General features: G+C 46.4%; 1 protein-coding gene across 7 annotated transcripts in view; it reads left to right on the top strand.

The window, feature by feature from the left end:
* The window catches only part of Nep3 (M13 family metallopeptidase neprilysin 3), a 192,049-nt gene that overhangs the window by 126,197 nt on the left and 45,362 nt on the right, over positions 1-20,490 (top strand). For all 7 annotated transcript variants that reach the window (XM_075889187.1, XM_075889189.1, XM_075889184.1 and 4 more), the window contains 5 exons: positions 2,088-2,291; positions 8,941-9,068; positions 16,748-16,966; positions 18,345-18,461; positions 19,797-20,032. In XM_075889187.1, the coding sequence (XP_075745302.1) occupies positions 2,088-2,291; positions 8,941-9,068; positions 16,748-16,966; positions 18,345-18,461; positions 19,797-20,032 (904 nt within the window). The remainder of the gene's footprint in view (positions 1-2,087; positions 2,292-8,940; positions 9,069-16,747; positions 16,967-18,344; positions 18,462-19,796; positions 20,033-20,490) is intronic.

Here is a 20,490-nt window from a genome sequence, read left to right as displayed (position 1 = left end):
CGCCACCTATCGGTCAGCAGCCGAGGACCGAAACCGTTGCACAACGGTGGCGGATAACGTGTCCTATGCCTGTGATGCAGTTAGAAAAAATGGCTTATTATATAAGCATGAATACAAAGGAGTAAGCGAAACATGAAGGCATGTATAAATTATTGCGCAGCACGGTCAGTTGGCGATTCCAAAAAAATGTGTTCGTCGTCAACATGACAACAGATCGCGGGATTGGTCCGGATTGCACGTCGTCGGTGTATCCTCAATACATGTTGTGTAACGCAAAAGCACACGAGTACGCAAACCTGGTATTGTGTAAGCCGCTATGCGCAGAGTTTTAGATCTGCCTTAGCGCAACCGTTCGTAGGAGAATATGAAACATTTTCTCGTAAGATGCAAAGTACGTATTTAGCAGCAATGGTCTCGTTCGAGAGAAAACAATGAACATATCTGTCAATATTTCTCTGGAGACGTGTGGTGCACTTTATCGCAGCTATCGGCTCATATATAACAGTTTTTTTTTTATGTTCAGAACAGGGTTGTATCCTATAACATGCGCAGGGCCCCCCTCCGGGATGGGGAGGGGGGGTGAAGGTACGACGCTGTGCCCCCCTCCTCCCACCTTCAATGCTCACGCTTATGGTGATATCTACAGGGTGTTTCAGCTAAAAAGCACATAGTAATAAAAATTTGTACGTGAGCGCTACGAATCACCAATTTGCGCGATATTGTTTTGAGCCATATAGCGCACGTCAGAATATTTTTTTTCGTGTCGTCAAGCTTGGAAATTAACAAAAGCTGCTTAATGAACTTTTTGAAAAAGTGACTTAACCAGTACTTAACCATAGCACTTAACCAGAGGTAATAAAATTTTACATCAACGGCAAGATAACTGCGCTGTTTAATTATTTTTGCAGCCTTTCCTTAACGTGTACGGACATCGCACAATACGTGGGCCTCTACCATTGCGCGTCCGTCGAAAAGCGACGGTCGGGAGTGAACCCGCGACCTTTAGGTCAGCAGCCGAGCGCTCTGGTCACTGTTCCACCGAGGCGGACGACTCACTTTAAACAAAGGCGGGAAATAACTTAAGCTGCGCAGTTATCTTGCCGCAGATGTGAAATTTCATTATCTCTGGTTAAGCGCTACACGTTTTGTATTGAAAAGCTTTCTGTTGAGTCTTTATTTAAAAAAAGTTGATTAAGCAGCTTTTGTTAATTGTCAATCGTGGCGAATCAAACAAAAATATATTCTGACGTGTTCTATATGGTTCAGGAACAATATTGTGCTAAGTGGGGACGCCTAGCGCTCACGTATAATATTTTACTAGGATCTTTTTAGCTAAAACACCCTGTATTTATTAGCACATAATATCTGCTTTCCCGCACTTAGCGAGATTGTTACAAGATATTTAATGTTTAATACGCCCTTTAGCGCCTATTTATTTCGCATTATTGCAGTAAGCATGGCTTCACTTGCGTTTAATTGTATTTGTGTAATGTGACATTTTCGTTAGTTTTCTATGGTATATTGACTGGTAACCTTAGCATGCTAACAAAATGTGATGACGCAGTAACCATTTTATAACGGCATCCGTAGAAGCTATCGTAGATGAAGGCGACGAAGGGATTGCTAAAATTTTTCAAAACAATACACTTGCCCCGGTGCTCGTATATCAGTAGCGTTATTGTTACTCTGACGAGTGTGACCTTGTGTGTGCGTGTGCCTACCCCCCCCCCCCCCGCCCTCTCTGTATTTCTTCCTGCCCCTAACTTTCAAAATCACCTGCCCGTTCCCCAATGTAGGGTAGCACACCAGTTCTACGCTAGTTAACATTCCTGCCTTTCCTCCCACTCCTTCTCTATTTAACAGAATTAGTTGTGTCCGGAACATTCTTCACATCACCTCATGTTATCGCCTTTAGATTACCGGAAAATCTATCCAGATGCCAATATCTGGTTAACCTCCCGGCCTTCTTCTTCTCTCTCTCTCTCTCTCTCTCTCTCTATTGTCTGCAAAGAAGTCAGCGATAATATACTTGCCAATATCCTTCTTTTTAATCGAAAACACGTCGCTCACCGACTTCACACTCGCAGAGTACTGCGTGACTCCGGCGTGTGTGACGGTGGCCAGCTCTATCCTGAACGCCATGGACCCGGAGATGGACCCATGCGAGGACTTCTACCAGTACTCGTGCGGTGGCTGGATCAAGGCGAACCCGCTGCCCGACGGGAAGTCCATCTGGGGAACATTCGGAAAGCTCTGGCAGGAGAACCAGCTCGTCATGAAGAATGTGCTAGGTGCGTTACTTCTCTTTATAACCTGCGCGTGGTAAAAAAAAAATCGACTCGCGATGAATCTACTTCAAGGCGAACTTCGTTGATTTTTCGACCATGTCAGGGTAATGGTGCTTATATGCTCCTGAGGCACTCTTGTCACGAGCCCGAGAGCTTAAATGCTCAGCAGTTCGAAAAATACATTTAATAAGCGAAGAAGCGCAACAGCGAAACTGAAACCTGACTGAGCGCGTTGCCTACGTGTGGCGTACTATTTGGTAAGAACCGGAAGTCGTACACTGGTCCCGCCGGCGCAGAGAATTAAAACTGTGAAAGCAGAGACGAGCGCGCCGAGCCGAGCCAGCCAAACACCACAGAGGAAGGAACAAAGCTTTCTCGGGCCAAACACCGCCACCGTCACCTTGTGACCCGCGCAGTAAACGATGCAGAGACCGAGGTTAGCGACGCCATCGGCCGCATCACTTCCGTTGACACACCAAACATGACGTGACACAGACAGTGTTGCCAATCATTCTAACAAGCCATGTCAGTGCTCTGAGGCAATCTTTAAAATTCGTTTGCAAATATTCAGCGCATCCCTCAAGCATGTCCGTTGGCATAAATGAAAGAAAGGTGCAGAAACGTACCCAGCGAATTTCGTTGAGATTCATGGACCTCGAAAAATCATCGGAGTTAAGCGTGGTAGTGCTCGAAGCGTTTAATGTAACGAGACAAATAAATAGTGGCACACATTCATTATACTGATGAGACAACGTAGTTCGCATTAGGAAAGAGTATCGAACAGCTGGTCAACTCTGGCCAACCTTAGCCAGTATTGTTACTATGCAAGTTAATATGCAGACTTCGCACACCCTTTGTGCTATTTTCGAAAGTGTATATTGTTCTACTGTATATCTACTCATGACTATAGATTTACAGGATAGTCTCAGACTCAGAGAATTTACTTTCCCTATCTTAGCTCAGTCGAGGTATCGTCTCGAAACACTTGGCTACACGCGTAGGTTGCGTCGGTGCTTGCCCTAGGGTGAACACTCCGCTGAATTATAGGGGCATAAATCTTTGAGTATTGTGAGCATATCTTTGAGGCTAGCGGCTCGTCTATAGAGCCCACGTGGACGTTCAGGAATAACCAGCCTCATTTTGTCGCTTTGAAGTAGCAATTCATCATGTTTCTAGAGAATGAGATTTACGTTAGCCGTTGACGTTGAGAATGTGAGGATAAGGTTCGTTCGTGATTCCGGGATTGTGGGTTTGTGGTCAATGAACTCAGGATTGTCAAGATTACCAGCATTTTTGATTGCATTGTTAGTTCCAGACGGAACGGAGCGTACCGTTGGTGTATACCGTTAAAAAAAAGAAAACTCGACTAGCTCAGAAGCCCCACTTTACGTCCCTCATATTATGATTTTCATTAAAACAAAAAGGCACGAAACCTGCCACAATTCGAGATTCGTTGGAGCATAGCACAGGACAAAGTTTTCGAAAGCAATATATATATATATATATATATATATATATATATATATATATATATATATATATATATATATATATATATATATATATATATATTGGTCTGAGTTCTGTGCCTTGAGCGTGGTCGCTTCATCGTGTCTTCTGAACCTAATAAAGGTTGCCTTCACCGTTACATCACAAGTGGTGGAGTGTGCTCTACGATCTTCCGTCCTCTCCCAGCCCGACCTGCCTCCTGGAGCTCCGCTCAGGTCGTCATTTGTGCCAGGTGTCCGGTAACATGCCTCAGGACGAGCCAACCGGCGCTTCTGCGTCTACCTCCACGGCCCCGGCTACCGCGGCCTATCCATCGTGGATTGTCACCGCGCACCAGCGTGAGCCGCCCACGTTCGCCGGACTTCGAGGTGAAGATGTGGAGGATTGGTTGGACCAGTTCAATCGAGCGAGTTCCACTAACAACTGGGATGATCCTATCAAGCTTCGCCGTGTTTCTTTCTATCTGACAGGCGTAGCGAAAACATGGTTTTTCAATCATGAAATGGACATTACGGACTGAACACGTTTCAAGCTACAGCTTCGCCAAATTTTCGGCACCCCGGGGGTTCGTTCAGCTTTCGCGAAGAAGACACTGGATGCTCGCAAGCAACAATGCGGTGAGTCTTACACATCCTACATAGAGGATGTGCTTGCTCTCTGTCACCGTTTCAACACGTCCATGTCTGAGTAAGAGAGAGTTCGTCATCTATTGAAAGGGATCGGCACGGTCGCGTTCAATGCCTTGGTCATTCAAAACCCGACTACAGTCGCTGACGTTGTTGCCACGTGCCAACGCCTAAAGGGACTTGAATCCCAACGGTTACCGCCGGACAGCGCTGAAAACACCACCACGACTGATGCCTCATTGCCTGCCATCATCCGGGTGATTATACAGGAAGAGCTGCAATCTTTCGGCCTCTCAATGACACCGAGTCCACCTCCCCCCTCCAACACTGTTTTGCGCGACGTTATCAAAGAGGAGTTGGCGTCCATGACTGGGCCAGCGTATGTAGACTCTCCAGTACCGCGACCCCAGCCGACGTACGCACAAGTCCTCGCTGGATCACCACCCGTCGTACAACCGATGCCCGCACACTCGACGCCTGTCCCGCTGGCTTCGTTGATTCCCAGTGCGTCTAGCCAACCCTTTCACCCACCGTGGCGGCCGCCTCGTACAATCTGTTATTACTGCGGCTATCGGGGCCACATTGCACGCGTCTGTCGGAAGCGTCAGCAGGACGAACGTCGTGGATTTGACACCTACGGACGGGATGATGGGACAAGCTGGTACGCTTTCCAACGTCGCCTTATGATCCGCCGCTACGTCGCTCACCGTGTCCAACTGCGACATCTGAGCCAACCAGTTCTTACCGCTCTACTAGACGCCGCTCACCCTCACCCATCCGCGGCTCCACGTCTCCATTGCAACCTGTCTCGCAATTCACCAACCAACGCCCGGAAAACTAACCTTTGCAGCTTTTGGAGGAAAAGCTGCATCGAACGAAGAGACAGAAATTCCTCCAGTGCGTCCATATAATACGATATCTGCTTTAATAGAAGGTGTGTACGTGGACGCTTTAATAGACACTGGTGCTTGTTTATCTGTGATTGATCGTTCTTTGTGCTCACGTTTGCGAAAAGTCACCACCCCTTATGATGGACCTACACTGCACGCCGCTCAAGGGGACGCCATTAGACCTGCCGCTATGTGCCCCGCTCGTGTTTTCATAGCTGGTCTTCTTCATTTTGTGCAATTTGCTGTGCTGAGTTCGTGTGCCCACCAGCTTATATTAGTCTGGGATTTTCTGTCTACGGCGAACGCTTCCATCTGCTGTCGAGAAAATGCTGTTCATACGATGGAAACTGACTATGCCCTGTATGCGGATGACAAGCCCGTTCGCTTGCTCGCTGCTGAAGATACCGAGCTACCACCTGGTCATCAGCGGATAGTTGCCATCACTTCTAATGTGATCGACTCTGGTGACGTGTTTGTCCAACCATCTGCACGCTGTCTCGCAAGAAGTATAGCCCTTGCTTCAGGTCTAGCGTGGTTCCACAATGGCTCCGGACTTCTCTACGCTACAAACCAGACTTCTAAGAAAATTCTCATTCCTAAAGGCACCACAATGGCTTGCGTTTCTGAATTTCAACCTGTCTCTGTTGTCTCGCTTATGCCAGCGTGTTCTGACCTTCCTTCTATTGGACGTTCATCAAGTGTTTCTGTTCTTGCTGCGACTATTAGTCCAGAACTGACCTCTTCACAGACAGATGAGTTGCTTGCCTTGCTACAAAAGCATAGGAAATTGTTTGATGCCCATTCTTCATCTCTGGGACAGACGTCCATTATTAGGCATCGTATCCAGACCGATGGCACTTCCATCGTACGCCGTCGACCATATCGCGTCTCTTCGTCCGAGCGTGAGATCATTGAACAAAATGTAGCCGATATGCTGCAACGGAACATTATACGTCCCTCCGCGAGTCCTTGGTCATCCCCTGTTGTTTTAGTAAGTAAAAAAGATGGCTCCGTGCGATTTTGCGTGGACTACAGAGCACTTGATAAGATTACCCACAAGGATGTTCACCCCATGTCGCGCGATGCTTTGGATTCACTGCAAGGTGCTGAGTACTTCTCAAGCCTAGACCTGCGTTCAGGTTACTGGCAAAAACCCATGCACGAGGATGACAAAGAAAAGACAGCGTTTTCAACACCAGATGGGCTGTACGAATTAAACGTCATGCCATTCGGCCTTTGCAATGCTCCAGCAACATTCGAGCGGATGATCGACACTGTTTTACGAGGCTTGAAGTGGAAGACTTGCTTGTGCTATTTAGACGATATCGTTATTTTCTCGTCAACCTTCCCTCAGCACTTGCAACGACTGGACGAAGTTCTTACGTGCCTTGCAAACGCAGGCCTTCAGCTGAACACCAAGAAGTGCCGTTTTGCGAGCAAGACGATTAAAGTGTTAGGCCACATCGTAAGCAAGGACAGTATTCGTCCCGATCCTGACAAGATTTCCGCTGTCCAACACTTCCCGCGTCCTGAAAAAGCCAAAGATTTGCGCAGTTTCCTCGGCCTCGCTTCTTATTTTCGCCGATTCATTCGGGACTTCGCCTCAATATAGCTTCACCATTCCACAAGTTGCTCGGATCAGGCGTCACCTTTGTGTGGTCTCCTGAATGTGAAGCGACGTTTGCCCAACTGAAGTGTGCACTCACATCCGAACCAGTCCTCTGCCATTTCGACGAAACCGCGCCTACGCTCCTGCATACAGACGCTAGTGGTCGAGGCATTGGTGGAATTCTTCTACAGCGAGACAAATCTTCACGTGAGAAAGTCGTCACATACGCGAGACGTGCACTGACCCCTGCCGAAAAGAATTATATCATCGCCGAACAGGAATGCCTAGCGGTCGTATGGTCGATACAAAAGTTTCGACCTTGTCTCCACGGCCGCCACTTTACTGTGGTTACGGACCATCACGCCTTGTGCTGGCTCTCGACAATCAAGAACTTGTCCGGCCGCCTTGGTCGCTGGATTCTTCGCTTACAAGAATACGACTTCACGATCACATACAAGTCGGGAAACAAGCATCAAGACGCCGACGCACTTTCGCGTTGCCCGCTCTCTTCGGAGCAGCTTAACGAATCCGCCACTGCCGCACTCGAGAAGCTTTCGGCCGTCTCATCCCTACATGTTTCGTCATTAGCTACTGTGGACCCAACTTCTCCAAGCGAGTGTAGTTTGTTCTTATCACACCAACGTGCTGACCCTTACTGTCGCCGCATCATGGACCGTCTTGACGGGACTTGCCGGCCCCCTAACGCCCGTCTTCGCCGACAGCTGACGCACTTCAAGCTCAACAACCACGTCCTGTACCATCATATCTACCACCCTGATGGCCAACGCTGGGTGCCCGTTCTACCCCGCACCTCCACCACTTGTGATGTAACGGTGAAGGCAACCTTTATTAGGCCCAGAAAACACGATGAAGCGACCACGCTCAAGGCACAGAACTCAGACAAGCCAAGTCCCCACAGCAGATGAAGATGACGACCACTCATGATGATGAATATGTGTAAAGAAAGTAGATGTGCTTAATGAATGCCTACAATATATATATATATATATATATATATATATATATATATATATATATATATATATATATATATATATATATATATATATATATATATATATATATATATATATATATATATATATATATATATATATATATATATATATATGCGTATACGTTCACTGATGCTGATGTGTACACGTTTTTTTGTGTTTACAGCACGTAACTTCGGTGCTAGCTCTGTGTGGACATTATCGAAACGAGCGGATACTAACTCGCATTACGTTAAACACTCGCTGCGTTAACTGTTGTAATAGATGCATTTCTGCTTGTCATCAGTCATTTGCACCGAAGCATAAATAATTTTAAAGGTCAGCAACGAATGAATGAATGGTATATACTAGGCTGCGTGCGACCGATGTCCCCTGTGTGCTTCATTCGCGTGCGCGTGAATAAAAAAAAGCCTGTTGGTGAAAAGTAATCCAGAGCATACGGTGCGCGTCAAGATCACATAGTGGTTATGTCACGAAAAAATGCAGTGTGCTTTGTAAATTCCAGTGTGGTCGGCAAAACCCTATTGCCATTCGACTGACTGCGCCGTGTCTTTTTTTTTTTCTAACACTCTCTCAGCAATCACGTGACTGCTGAAAGAGTGTGAAGGGTAGAAGCCACTGCTGGCACCGTTCCAGTGTATGGACGGATGAACACGAGCGTTAGACATTAAAGGGTTCCTCTTAAAACACCAAAGTTTTGTTTGCATTTTTTATCATGTGATATTACTGACACTGTTTATTTGCTCACATCAGCGGATGCGAGCAGTGTCGTGCCGCAGCGTTTTTATGGTGTTATGTTTTTTTTTCTACGGGCACACATCTGTAGAACTAAGGAATGACTAATCAAAGTCTCCTGTTTGTAGTTTAACATCAAGATCATGGCAGCGCCGATGTATTCAAGCTATGTACGACGCGAGAATTCTCGTAATAGTGTATAGTTTGCAGGGCAACGTTCCTGGTTGTTTGATTGCCGTTTTCTTCCGGGCCTGCGTGTTTTTACAGAGGACGAGAAAACGGAGCTGAAGAGCGAAGCCGAGAAGAAAGCTCGCATCTACTACTACTCATGCCTCGACAAGAACGACACCGTTGAAAGCCTCGGTTCCAAGCCAATCGTCAACCTCCTGGACATCGTGAGTTGAGAGCCCATAGCTTCCACACACATAGATTTACCCCGAGGTGTCCCTGCCTTCCTGTTGACACTCCCGGAAATTCTTCTGTGTGATCTGTGTGCAGGGCGCGCGCGGGCGCGCCCTTGAGTTCAAATCCACCATTTATTCTGTAAACATCTCGGAAAGCATTGACAGGGAGTAATCGTAATTTGCAGACAACTCCAAGGAATTGTCCGCCTGAGAGCTATAAGGTCTTTTTCGTCTAACGCTCTAAAGGAACGGCACACGGTACCGACTTTTTTCATTGCTAGTTCAGTGTTTCTTTTAGGTGTAGATGGCACCTGGGGTGCTTGTGCAATATAATAATAATAATAGCTCACAGCGCACTCAAAGACACGGACGAAGAAGGGAAATAGGAAAGCGGTCAGAACCTTGTCCATTCAAAAACCTTGTTGCACTGCTTGTGCACTGGCTGACTGAGAAACACACCTTACATGAATGTAATGACAACGTGCGAAGTGCATTAATATGGTGATTCCGATGAACCGATGAGAACGACATGAGCTAGGTTAACAGCGCATGTGCTATGGCAGATGGCTCGTGGATCTACTTGCTTCCAACCATGTGAATCCAGCAGATGATGAAACTAAGGAGAGCAGAGCAATAATTAACAGGATTCGAAGAATATCAAAACGAGATGGTAGTGTAACTAAACCGTACACAGCACGTTTACCAAAAAACCTGATTACAACAAAGACGCTATATAGGTGGCTGCTTGTCGTCTGCCCTTACATTATATTGTTTGTAACACACTGCAGCCTCGAATGGTTATTGGAGATATAAGAGAACAGGGAAGGGTAAAAAATGTACACGGGACAAATAAAAACAAGATGTAATTGAGTATCCCTTGTTATCAACATAAAACAGGAGTCCGGCAAAGGATGAAGGTCGAGCATTTTGGGGTAAAGAACTTTACATTTGTATATCGATCACAGGAAACGCGTCAGTAAACCCCGATCACTAAATATCATCGTCACTATGTTTACGATGGCACTTGTATGTGAAAACTCCCTGAAAGTCCTGCATACTCCACGGCGGAGGTAAACATTAACTCGATTAACTAGTATTGATTGCAGCTATGCGCGGAGTTTCTGTGCGTTCTAGCATCCGTGCAGCATCTTAATAAACCAGAATGCAACTATATGGTCATTATAACCTTTGTAGCCTGCTCCGTGCATGTCCATTAACATCGCCCTTTTCAGAACACAGTGTTCTTTCCACTGGCCTTATACTAGTGATTTCCCCGCTGCCAAGCCTCGTTGCAACACGAGTACCGTGGGTAGCGAAATAAGCCTGCGTAAGCGTATTGCTGTAGCAGTTGGTTGGTTTTGATGGGATGTGCCCAGCACACATAGAAAAAACGACGATGCTAGAAGCTTATAAGAGCACTAGGACTCTTGAGTTGACGTTGTGGCTGTGCCAATCAATAGCCTCTCAATTTGTAAGCGGCACTTTAGTAGCCCGACCGCGCAAATTCAAGTGTGTCGTTTCTCAGGCCAGCGCAAAGGTTCAGCGACCCGATAGGGACGAAGATGGCCGTCGAAACTGAGCCGTCGCCATGGTAACGAAAAGAAGCCACTAGATCGTCGATAAAAGGGAGACGCACTTCAAACAGGGCCGGAATTGCGATGCGCCACGAGTCGGGGCGTCTGGCGCCTTTTATGCGCACTTATTATGCAAAGGTGCCCCGCGGCCGTAACAGATATATACTATGGCTAATTTGCAAGGAATCGTCGGAGCGCGGCCTCATTCGTAATGATGAGGCACATTTGTCGGTGAGACAATGAGCGCGGCGCACGGTCACTTTGAATGTGTGCGATCTGGAGCACGTCGTGGGTTCATAAATATACCGAGGAGCGACGCACCATCGGAAGCATGTTTTTTGCCTTCTATGAATTCACGTGGTCCCTTATTCATTTGCGTAAAACGACTCGAAAGTGAAATACTTCTCCCTCCTCTTCTCAATCGATTGTCCAACTCCCCCTTGTCCCCGGTCCACCGCGGTGGTCTAGTGGTTTCGGTGATCGGCTGCTGACCTAGTTGCGGGTTCAACCCAAGGAGGATACATAAAACTTGGTTCAAACCCGGTTGGGGCGGTCACCTTTCGGTGGAGGCGAAGTACAACACCGCTTTGACTGAGAGATGGAGCAGAGTCGCCGCCTGGCGGCAACTGGACGAAATAGTAAAGTGTGGATTGCTCCTTGCGTCGTCTGCTAGCCACGTCGTGTTGCTATGTGCACGTACGTCATGCACCTTCTCAAAGTGTGGTTTGTCCGGTACGTCATGCCAGCACGAGCGTAACTGTTTATGCGTAGGCCTGAAACGAATTACGAAAGCATCTGGTCTTTCTCGGCTGCTAATGCATTGTAATAAGATCGGCGAGTGCAACATTCTAGATTGCTGTTTATTGTCACCGTACCCTTCATTTACCAGAATAATTTCAGAGCGGGTGCCGCTTTCTGTTTCAAGCACATCGCAAAATGCTCTTGACATCCACCCAAACATGAGGACTATTAAAATCTGCGTGAATACAGCGTGTTATAGCGATTCGGTTGTTAAAAAAGAAAGAAAAAAACTGGCTCTAAGTCATGCACTTGCGGGCTATTTGTCGGTGTACAACTTCGGCACTGTAGTTTATCGATCATGCGAGAAGCCTTAGTTATGTTTATCTGACCGTGGCACCACTACATATAAATATTACTATCACATAAACTGTGAGACGTTGGTACTTACACTGTCTTTAAACAGAGTTACCGTGCGCAACCGTGTGCTTAGATTGAAGAACGCTTTAAAGAGCCCAGGCGTTGAAAATTAGTTTAGACGGCATGCCTTATATATATATATATATATATATATATATATATATATATATATATATATATATATATATATATATATATATATATATATATAATGTCGTATAATTTCACTGAAAATTTCATCTTTTTTACATTGTTTTCGGCGTTCGTGTGACATTGTTAGTGACCGACGGAAGGCAGCGGTTATTTTTGTCTGAAAAAAAAAAACAGGCCAGTCCCATTAACCAGGCCTTTGTTGTAGCACCGTCATGCACGTAATACATCGTTGAAAGCTTTCTGCTGCACTCTTGTATATAAGATTTTTGCTGGTGCAAGAACATGTGCGTACACGTGGTAAACGCAGTGTAGCGCCAAGCGCTGTCAGCCCCTAAGCTTTCCTGACTACACTTATCGACTGTTCCACATAATATATGGTGCTTTCCTGACTAGACTTCTCGACTGTCCTACATATTATATGGTGAACAGAATGAAAGAAAAAAAAAACTCCTATGTGTATAAGGTGCGAATGGTGGTACTGAACGAATCGCACAGATATGCGGGTTTTCTACAATCTTTAGTTCTCTATTTTTTCTTGCATGCAGATGACAAAGATCTAAATAAGTAGTTCAGTCACGCTACAGTGGTGCGTAGCAGGCGGAACACATAAGCTACTCACGTACAAACAACGCAGCAAAGACGTGATTTAGTGCGAAAGCGTGAAGAGAGTCACCTGGGGCGAGCATCCGTATGAAAGGCACAATGAGCTTTACTCGCGGGTAATGTTAACACTGCATAGGCGTCGTGCCACCGATTCAGAAGAGAAGAGCGTAGATATTAACAGTAAACTATAGTCAACGCATTTTATCCGCCGACAATCGGCCTAAGCGGCACGTACGCAACGAAGCGCCGGTGCCTGCATTTATATACGCACCGCCCACCGAACACAACGCATCATCTTCTGAGTTGGTTCCCAGCTCACCTTGGACAAATCAACGATTCCCCTCCCAATCTCAATGAAGCAGTACACGAGGCGGCACGACACCTCTCCAACCGTGCCTTTCCGGGGATGCGTTCTACCGGTGAAGGGAATAACCGGGAAATTCCTACAACATATAACGAGCTCACTAAACATTTCTACCAGTCTAGAAGGATTTTCCCTTCACCTCACAAAAATCTAACTCAGCCCAAAGCCCTTACATTAAGGCTTTTACAAACGCGGGTGTACCCTACTTTGAAAATGTTACACATCATGTACCCTGACCTATACCCAAGTAATCTTTGTCCACATTGTGGGGAAATAGCTTCATTAGAACATATGCTCTGGCAGTGCACCAAATTCGCTCATTTATCGAACATCACCTCTGCCAGATGGGAGGCGGATATCCGCAGCTCGTCCTTGGCAGATCGGCTCTGGGCTGTCCACCAAACCCGCGAGGCGGCTGAGGAGCTTGGCATCTCAGTCCCCACGTGGGAGCTGCCCGCAACACAGTGATCTGTGTTTTGGAGGACCAAATAAAAGTTTATCCAATCCAATCCAATCCACTCCGGCGTGCCCCTTCGTGGTTTTGGCGCGTAAAACCCTAGATTTTAAATTACAGCCGCGTCCCACCCCCCGACAAAAGTTTTCTGCATCTCACATGGATTCGCGTCGTCTCCGTGATCGGCCCACATTTACCAAACGACGACGTCATGTGATGACGTCATCATGTGACGCCACCTTACGTGACAATGACGTCACGCTTGTTACGTCATCATGTGATGGCTTTTTGCTTCACCTGCGCTCACGCCGAGGTCGCAGACGGCCACTTTCGGCGTCTGATTACGCATCTGAGGATTCCGTCCCAATAAGTGATCTTAACGCGAAAAGGCAAGAGATATAGAATGGCTTATCCCAATGTGACCCAATACGAAAGTTTGTAAACATTCATCTCGCAAGGTAACCTTTGTAACGACGGTAACAACACGCAAACTCCGGCGGACGACACCAGCTTTCTTTGCCACGTAAAGCTTAACGGTAGCCGCGCAAACATTTATAATTAGGCAGAAATGTTCAGTGAACTGTATCGCTAATCTTTGGGTCTCACATTTTTTACAGCAACTCGAGTTCAGTGGTAATCGACGCCAGTCAAGTGTCTCGCTCAAAGAAATAACGACTGCGCATGCGCAGTACCGTACTGGTTCAAGTAGATGCTCGAATCTATCTATCTATCTATCTATCTATCTATCTATCTATCTATCTATCTATCTATCTATCTATCTATCTATCTATCTATCTGTCTGTCTGTCTGTCTGTCTGTCTGTCTGTCTGTCTGTCTGTCTGTCTGTCTGTCTGTCTGTCTGTCTGTAGGCACCACATCAAGGAGGTTAGTATTACCTCCTTGCACCACATCAGCCAAGAAAAACAATAATAATTTCGTGGGGACCTCTCTATACATAGGAAGCCTACCTTTTCTTCGCCCTCTCATATATTATCTCTTCCATTACATGGTAGTACTTACTCGACACACATGACCACAATAACAGACAAAATTCTTGAAGAACAACGGCGAAAAAAAAAAAAGAAAAGTGAGCGAGGAATTGTTGCTGTTTTGATTTTTCACCTTCTTTCGATATGACTATAGCGTTTCTTGTTGATTTTTTTTTATTTTAAGTATATTATCACTTTAGACGGCGTATGTGAAATAAGTGTGACATTTCGCTTTTCCTCATTCGTTTTCGGTGCCCGTTCAAGGCCGATCATTTGTTGAACAGTTCTACGGCGAGCCGACGGTAAATCTATCAGCGGCTGACGCAAAAAAAAAAAGAACCCGCTTCGATTTCTGGCGGCACAGCCGAGCCGCAAATATTTCGAGAGAACGGGCAACAGACTTGAAGCAGCAGTGCCCTTTTTGCGTGCTCTTTGCAGCACCCGCACGTTTCCCCTCTATATTCCCCCCCTCTCTTTGCCTCTTTACGAGACGTCGCAGGCACGTTCTGGCATTACGCCAGTGTTTTTAAGCCTACCGTATGCGAACGCACGTGAAAGAAAAGTTGAGATGGAAAGCAAGAGGTTGTTGATGAGGTGTGTGGCTAGTGCTGCCACCCAGCGACTGGTGAAAGAAACACAAAGTTGAACGTTCGATCAAATTGTAAGGCGTGGTGGCGCCGCGTCGAGGAAACGAGGGCAAACAATCTGAGCGTTGAGCGCGCGCTTTTCAAAAAGCGTAAGTGGCTGCGCTTCCGGACGGGGATGACCACGTTATGAAAGTTTTCAACTTACAGTTGCTCTGAGTCGCTGCGCAGATGATATGCAAAGAACATGGCCGCTTCTACATGGCCGATCGCATGGCACGTGCAATATTACTTGCAGCTCATTCCCCGTGTGCTGTAACATAACGTTGCAAACGCCAAACGTGAAGCTCATACGAGCGCAAATGATGCAGACACGGTACACCTTGCGTGGTATACGCGCACATATATGTGTCCGTGAAACGCTATGATGTGACTGAAAGTTTAGTTCAAAACATACTTCAATGTAATGTTATACATGGCCTCTGTCATTAATTTCAAGGTTTTAGGTTCGGTACTAGCCAGCGGCAAGCTACCATTTCATTCACTTTATGTTCTTCACATTTATACGGCTATTATTATAAAAAAAGAACATCGCCTATGCTTTACTCGCTATTATTGTAGGCTAGCTCTCATCAATATTGTGCCGAGCAATCAAAAATGAGCGCTCCCTTCTTTTCTTTCTTCAAATCATCCTTGTTTCCTTCATGTCGCGTATCATTTTGCATCAGCGTTCACCTGCCACCTTAAGTCCTTAACACATATGATGACATCAACTTATCAAGATGCCTTTCCTACCTTGAGCAAGTACAGGAATATAATTGAACGGCCCGGCCATTCCAGGAGTTTGAATTTGGCGCCAAAAGCTGGGTTACGTTGAGAATGGGCTTTTTTTTATATTCTGAGGAATTGAAAGCAATGGAATTGCAGCAAGTTCTAATTCCGCGCAATGGAATTGAAATGGAATGGAGTTGCTCGACCAGCAACACTGCATGTCGACTATTTTTGTCTTGGTCGTGCTATGGAATGGTTGCTCTTCAATTTGCTTAGGATCACCACGTGTACACATATATGTAATCACTGAATATGCCATTTCGACTGTTATGTTATGCCGTGACTGGTACGCGTAGTGATTGGGTGCTGCGGAGTTGTTAAGCTTATAAGTTTGCTTCCTACGTCCCCTATGTCAGACGCCTCTAAGGAGTACATGTGCGCCAACATCTCTTCGGATCGTGTCAATAACAAATAATAAATACAAGCTTATGTCCTGTTTTATACAAAACGTTGCAAAGAATAAAGAATGAGTTTGCGAGTGAGAAGAAAGAAAAAAAACAGCTCCGTGTGAACGTTCTGGCAACACGTATCCTCTCTCGGTCGTTGAGGGTGTCCAAATGATGGTCAAGTCAACAACAACAACAACAACAACAACAACAACAACAACAACAACAACAACAACAACAACAACAAAACATATCGAAGTGTGGCAGTGTGCGTCTCAACCATAGGCCGGCAAGAGAAAGCGGAACTCGCTCAGACTCACTCGATAAATATATGTTGCGCTATGGGCTTACAGGGACTCAGACTGACCAACATTTTCTTGGCCACAACTCACTCGGGACACACTCACAAATATTTTCTTCAACTGGACTCACTCAGATTCATGGCTAGATCTGGGTCTGAATGAGTCCGAGTGAGTTCGCCGACCTACGGTCCGGACCGCAAAACTTCGTTCCTTGTCCTCCCATTTCGTCATCGCGTTTTCTCCTATACGTGACCATTGGGATTCCTTCGCAGGTGGGCGGCTGGAACGTGACGGGCAACTACTCGTTGGACTCGTGGCAGCTGCAGCCGGCGCTGCAGATCATCCACAACGTGTACTCGCGCTCGGGCCTCTTCTCGTGGGCCGTGGGCGAGGACGATCGAAACTCGTCCAGGCACGTCATCCAGGTCGACCAGGGGGGTCTCATACTGCCCTCCAGGGACTACTACCTCAACAAGTCCAAAGACGACAAGGTATGTCGTGTCTCATCGAGGCTTCCAGGGGGCGCTATCTTTTAAGCGTTATTAAAATGAACGTGCTACCTTAATGCTACCTTAATGCTACCTTAATGCTACCTTAATGTAGAAACACGGGGTGTCTCTGTATCCAACGTGTGGACGCGTAGTTTTGTCATCTTCAGGGCTGACTGTCTTGGAAGAACGTTGCGTCCTTGAAGAAGACGAAAGCGCATGTCGAAAAGTTGGCTGCAGTGACATCCAAGGAGCTCTATTTATTCAAGCTTCCATACTCCCCTAACGTCTCCCCTCTTCAGATAACATAATATATTCTGCTGCCTAGACGGACCTAGCCAAGCTAGTCCGGCTATCCGCAACAGCTACGCGCCGAAACCGCACCCGTCTCTGCAGCCGACAAGTCTAGCGTTTGGCCGACCAGTGATAAACATTACTGGGAACAACTAGTGTCGATCCAGTTCACAGCAGTATCGGCGTCTGCACATGCAGAAAATTTGCCCCGCCGCAGTGGTCTAGTGGCTAAGGTACTCGGCTGCTGACCCGCAGGTAGCGGGATCGAATCCCGGCTGTGGCGGCTGCATTTCCGATGGAGGCGAAAATGTTGTAGGCCCGTTTACTCAGATTTGGGTGCGCGTTAAAGAACCTCAGGTGGTCTAAACTTCCAGAGCCCCCCTACTACGGCGTCTCTCATAATCATATGGTGGTTTTGGGACGTTAAACCCCACATGTCAATCTATCAAATACGGAAATTCACCTGAGCGTAAACCTTCTCCGCAATTCGCGGTTGCTAGCTGCATTGTGAAAAACACGCGCAACTCTGCTACCTTAGCGTAGCATATGCAGTAACTCTCGACTTTTGTAACAGTGAAACGATAGTGTTTTTCAACACAGCGATGTTTCGTTATACCTTACACGGATGATAGGGAGGACGGAGGATCGAAGCGATATTGACACCAATAAAATTCTCAGTTCGATCATTGGCACTTCCAAACGATAATGTGGTTTCAATTAACGCACTCTCGAACAAGTGTGTCGAAGACAATTTCCGCCGAACCGATCGACTATGATAGGGCGCTTTCATTTTATTAAAGCTACGTTGGATCACAGACTACTTTCATTTACCGATCAGTTTCATGCGCCAATAAGTAGCGTTGATATTGATCTAAATCACGTATTTGTTGCCAGAGTAAATTTCACGGCTTTATAAATAAAGTGGAACACACATATGAACCTCAATGGTGGCGTTCCAGCAAAAACTTATTTATTGAAGAGACCAAGGGGGCATTGTGTCGAGCAGCCGAGGTAATTCCCGGATACGATGTGTGTTTAAACGTTTTTTGCTACTTGTACAGGCCTGTTTCTCTTGCATCTCACGCAGGTTTTGAATGCCTACCTCACGTACATGACATCTGTGGGCGTCCTGCTCGGGGGGAAAGAACCTGACGTGAAGGCGCAAATGCAGGATATCATCGACTTCGAAAAACGATTGGCTAACGTAAGCAAGGCTCACCCAAGTATTATTTCGAGGCAACACAGAAAAAAATGGAAGTTTGCGTGTTTGTTTTTGTTTTGGGCGAAAAAAAAGGGAGCGACGAAGGCCTACTACCAGGACTAAATTATTAACAGATATATATATATTAACTAATACTGACTACCTAAAATACAAGTTTGACTGTCATTTTCTCGCACATTCATTGAACAATCAAATCTAATTACTGTGCATCTGCGGTCAATGCACCATGTCGCCCTTGCTTCTGTGTAAACGATAAAAGTTTAGAGGTATCTGCGCAACAATACATAAAAAAGGAGAACAATGGGAATATAAATACAGCTTTCTTGTGTTCACCAAAATGCACGTTTACAGGTAGATGTATTTGTGAATTGATGCAGGCAGGCAGCCACTTTTCGAAAAAAGTTTTCAGCGTCTGGTTCAATATGTTCCTCAGTTAAGTGTACCACGCTGCCAAAACGACGCCAGCATTTTGAACCTTTGTACGTACTTAAAGCTGCTTGTACACGTGAACGTGACGTTCATCTTGCATTCACACGTTAGACGCCATTCACGTGACGCTACTGCAGGAAGCTGTGCCAACACGTGTTTATAACCTGTAACGAAAAAGAGTACGTCTTTAAGACACGGTTAAAGCTGCCTACAACTCTTCTAACCTTCCTTCGCTTGAAATGTGAACTCTTGGTGCTGGTTCCCGCGTATATTGGCAAACCACTCTTCACAATAGAGAGTTTTAGTACCGCGGAATGATGCTACGTACGCATCACGCAAGCGCCTTGCGTTACGTGGCGTCGTTTGCCATCAATCGGCTTTTAATACGCCGTAGTACCCGCGTACGTAACGAGCGTGAAGCGTGTGGCGCCATCTGGTATATCAAAACAGAAGCACGTGTTGTTGACAGCCAATGTGAGGCAATCCAAGTGTTATAGCCAGATTATGGCCATATTTTAAGCCACAGAGCCGGTCGGTGCTTGCCTTCGATGCCGCCATTTCGCAAAACGAAGTCTCGCGCTGTCGCGAACTTGTTCGAGAGTGGCGCGATCAGCTCATACGTACGCACGCACGCATCTCATGCGTGCGTACGTAGCGGCTGCGTACGTAACGCGATACATGTGCGTTGCGGTCTGCGCATGCGCACTACGCAGAACGTGGCGTCCTTACGTACGCAACGCCGCCACGTACGCAGTGTACGCAGTACTAAAACTCTCTAATATCACTGCTGGCAATGAGAGGGACTGTTCCATTAGAGTCTACTTAACACCTATCATTACCGCGTCTTGTGAGCGTGTTTGGTTAATGCTTATCTTATGCCGATCGCAGATAACAGTTCCAGCCGAGGAGCGTCGCGACGATGAGCGCCTCTACCACAAGATGACGGTGGCCGACCTGCAGGCGCGGGCACCGCTACTCAACTGGACCGAGTACTTCAGCACCGCTTTCTCACAGATCAACCGCACCATACCATCTACGCAGGACGTGGTGGTCTATGCGCCGGAATACTTGGGAAACATGACTCAGCTCGTGCAGGAGTACATGAACACCACAAAGGGCAAAATGTAAGCGCCTCGCTGTCTTAACTTCGCTTCGATTCGCTTAGTTAATAACATACAGTTGTGTAGAGTTGCTGATTGGGCTATAGTTGGTGACACATTGTCGTAAGTTTGCAGCGTAAACGTTATATTTGCACGTCGATGACACACAGACGAGTGTGCCATCGCAGTTGTCGCGATGTCTTGCAAAATCGGGTTTCTCACGTTATTTCTTGATGGCAGAACTTTTTTTTCTCGCACTATGACATCATATTGTGAGTTGCTACACCTCTCTCTCTAAGTTTGTTCGCTGTAGCACCATAGTAATGCTGTATATCAGGCACATTATTGTGAATCCACACCGTCACGCTGCAAATTAGGATGTGCCCCACATAGTTAAAAGAGTTCCTCCATTCTCCACTAAAGAAATGGTTCTGTCTCTCGGCACATCCCGTGATGTCTTCTACAGCAAAGCTGTTATGGTC

Source organism: Rhipicephalus microplus, chromosome 3 (assembly GCF_043290135.1).
Source record: "Rhipicephalus microplus isolate Deutch F79 chromosome 3, USDA_Rmic, whole genome shotgun sequence".
Taxonomy (NCBI): domain Eukaryota; kingdom Metazoa; phylum Arthropoda; class Arachnida; order Ixodida; family Ixodidae; genus Rhipicephalus; species Rhipicephalus microplus.
Note: the sequence above shows the minus strand (reverse complement) of the source record. Positions and strands in the feature narration are given on the sequence as shown.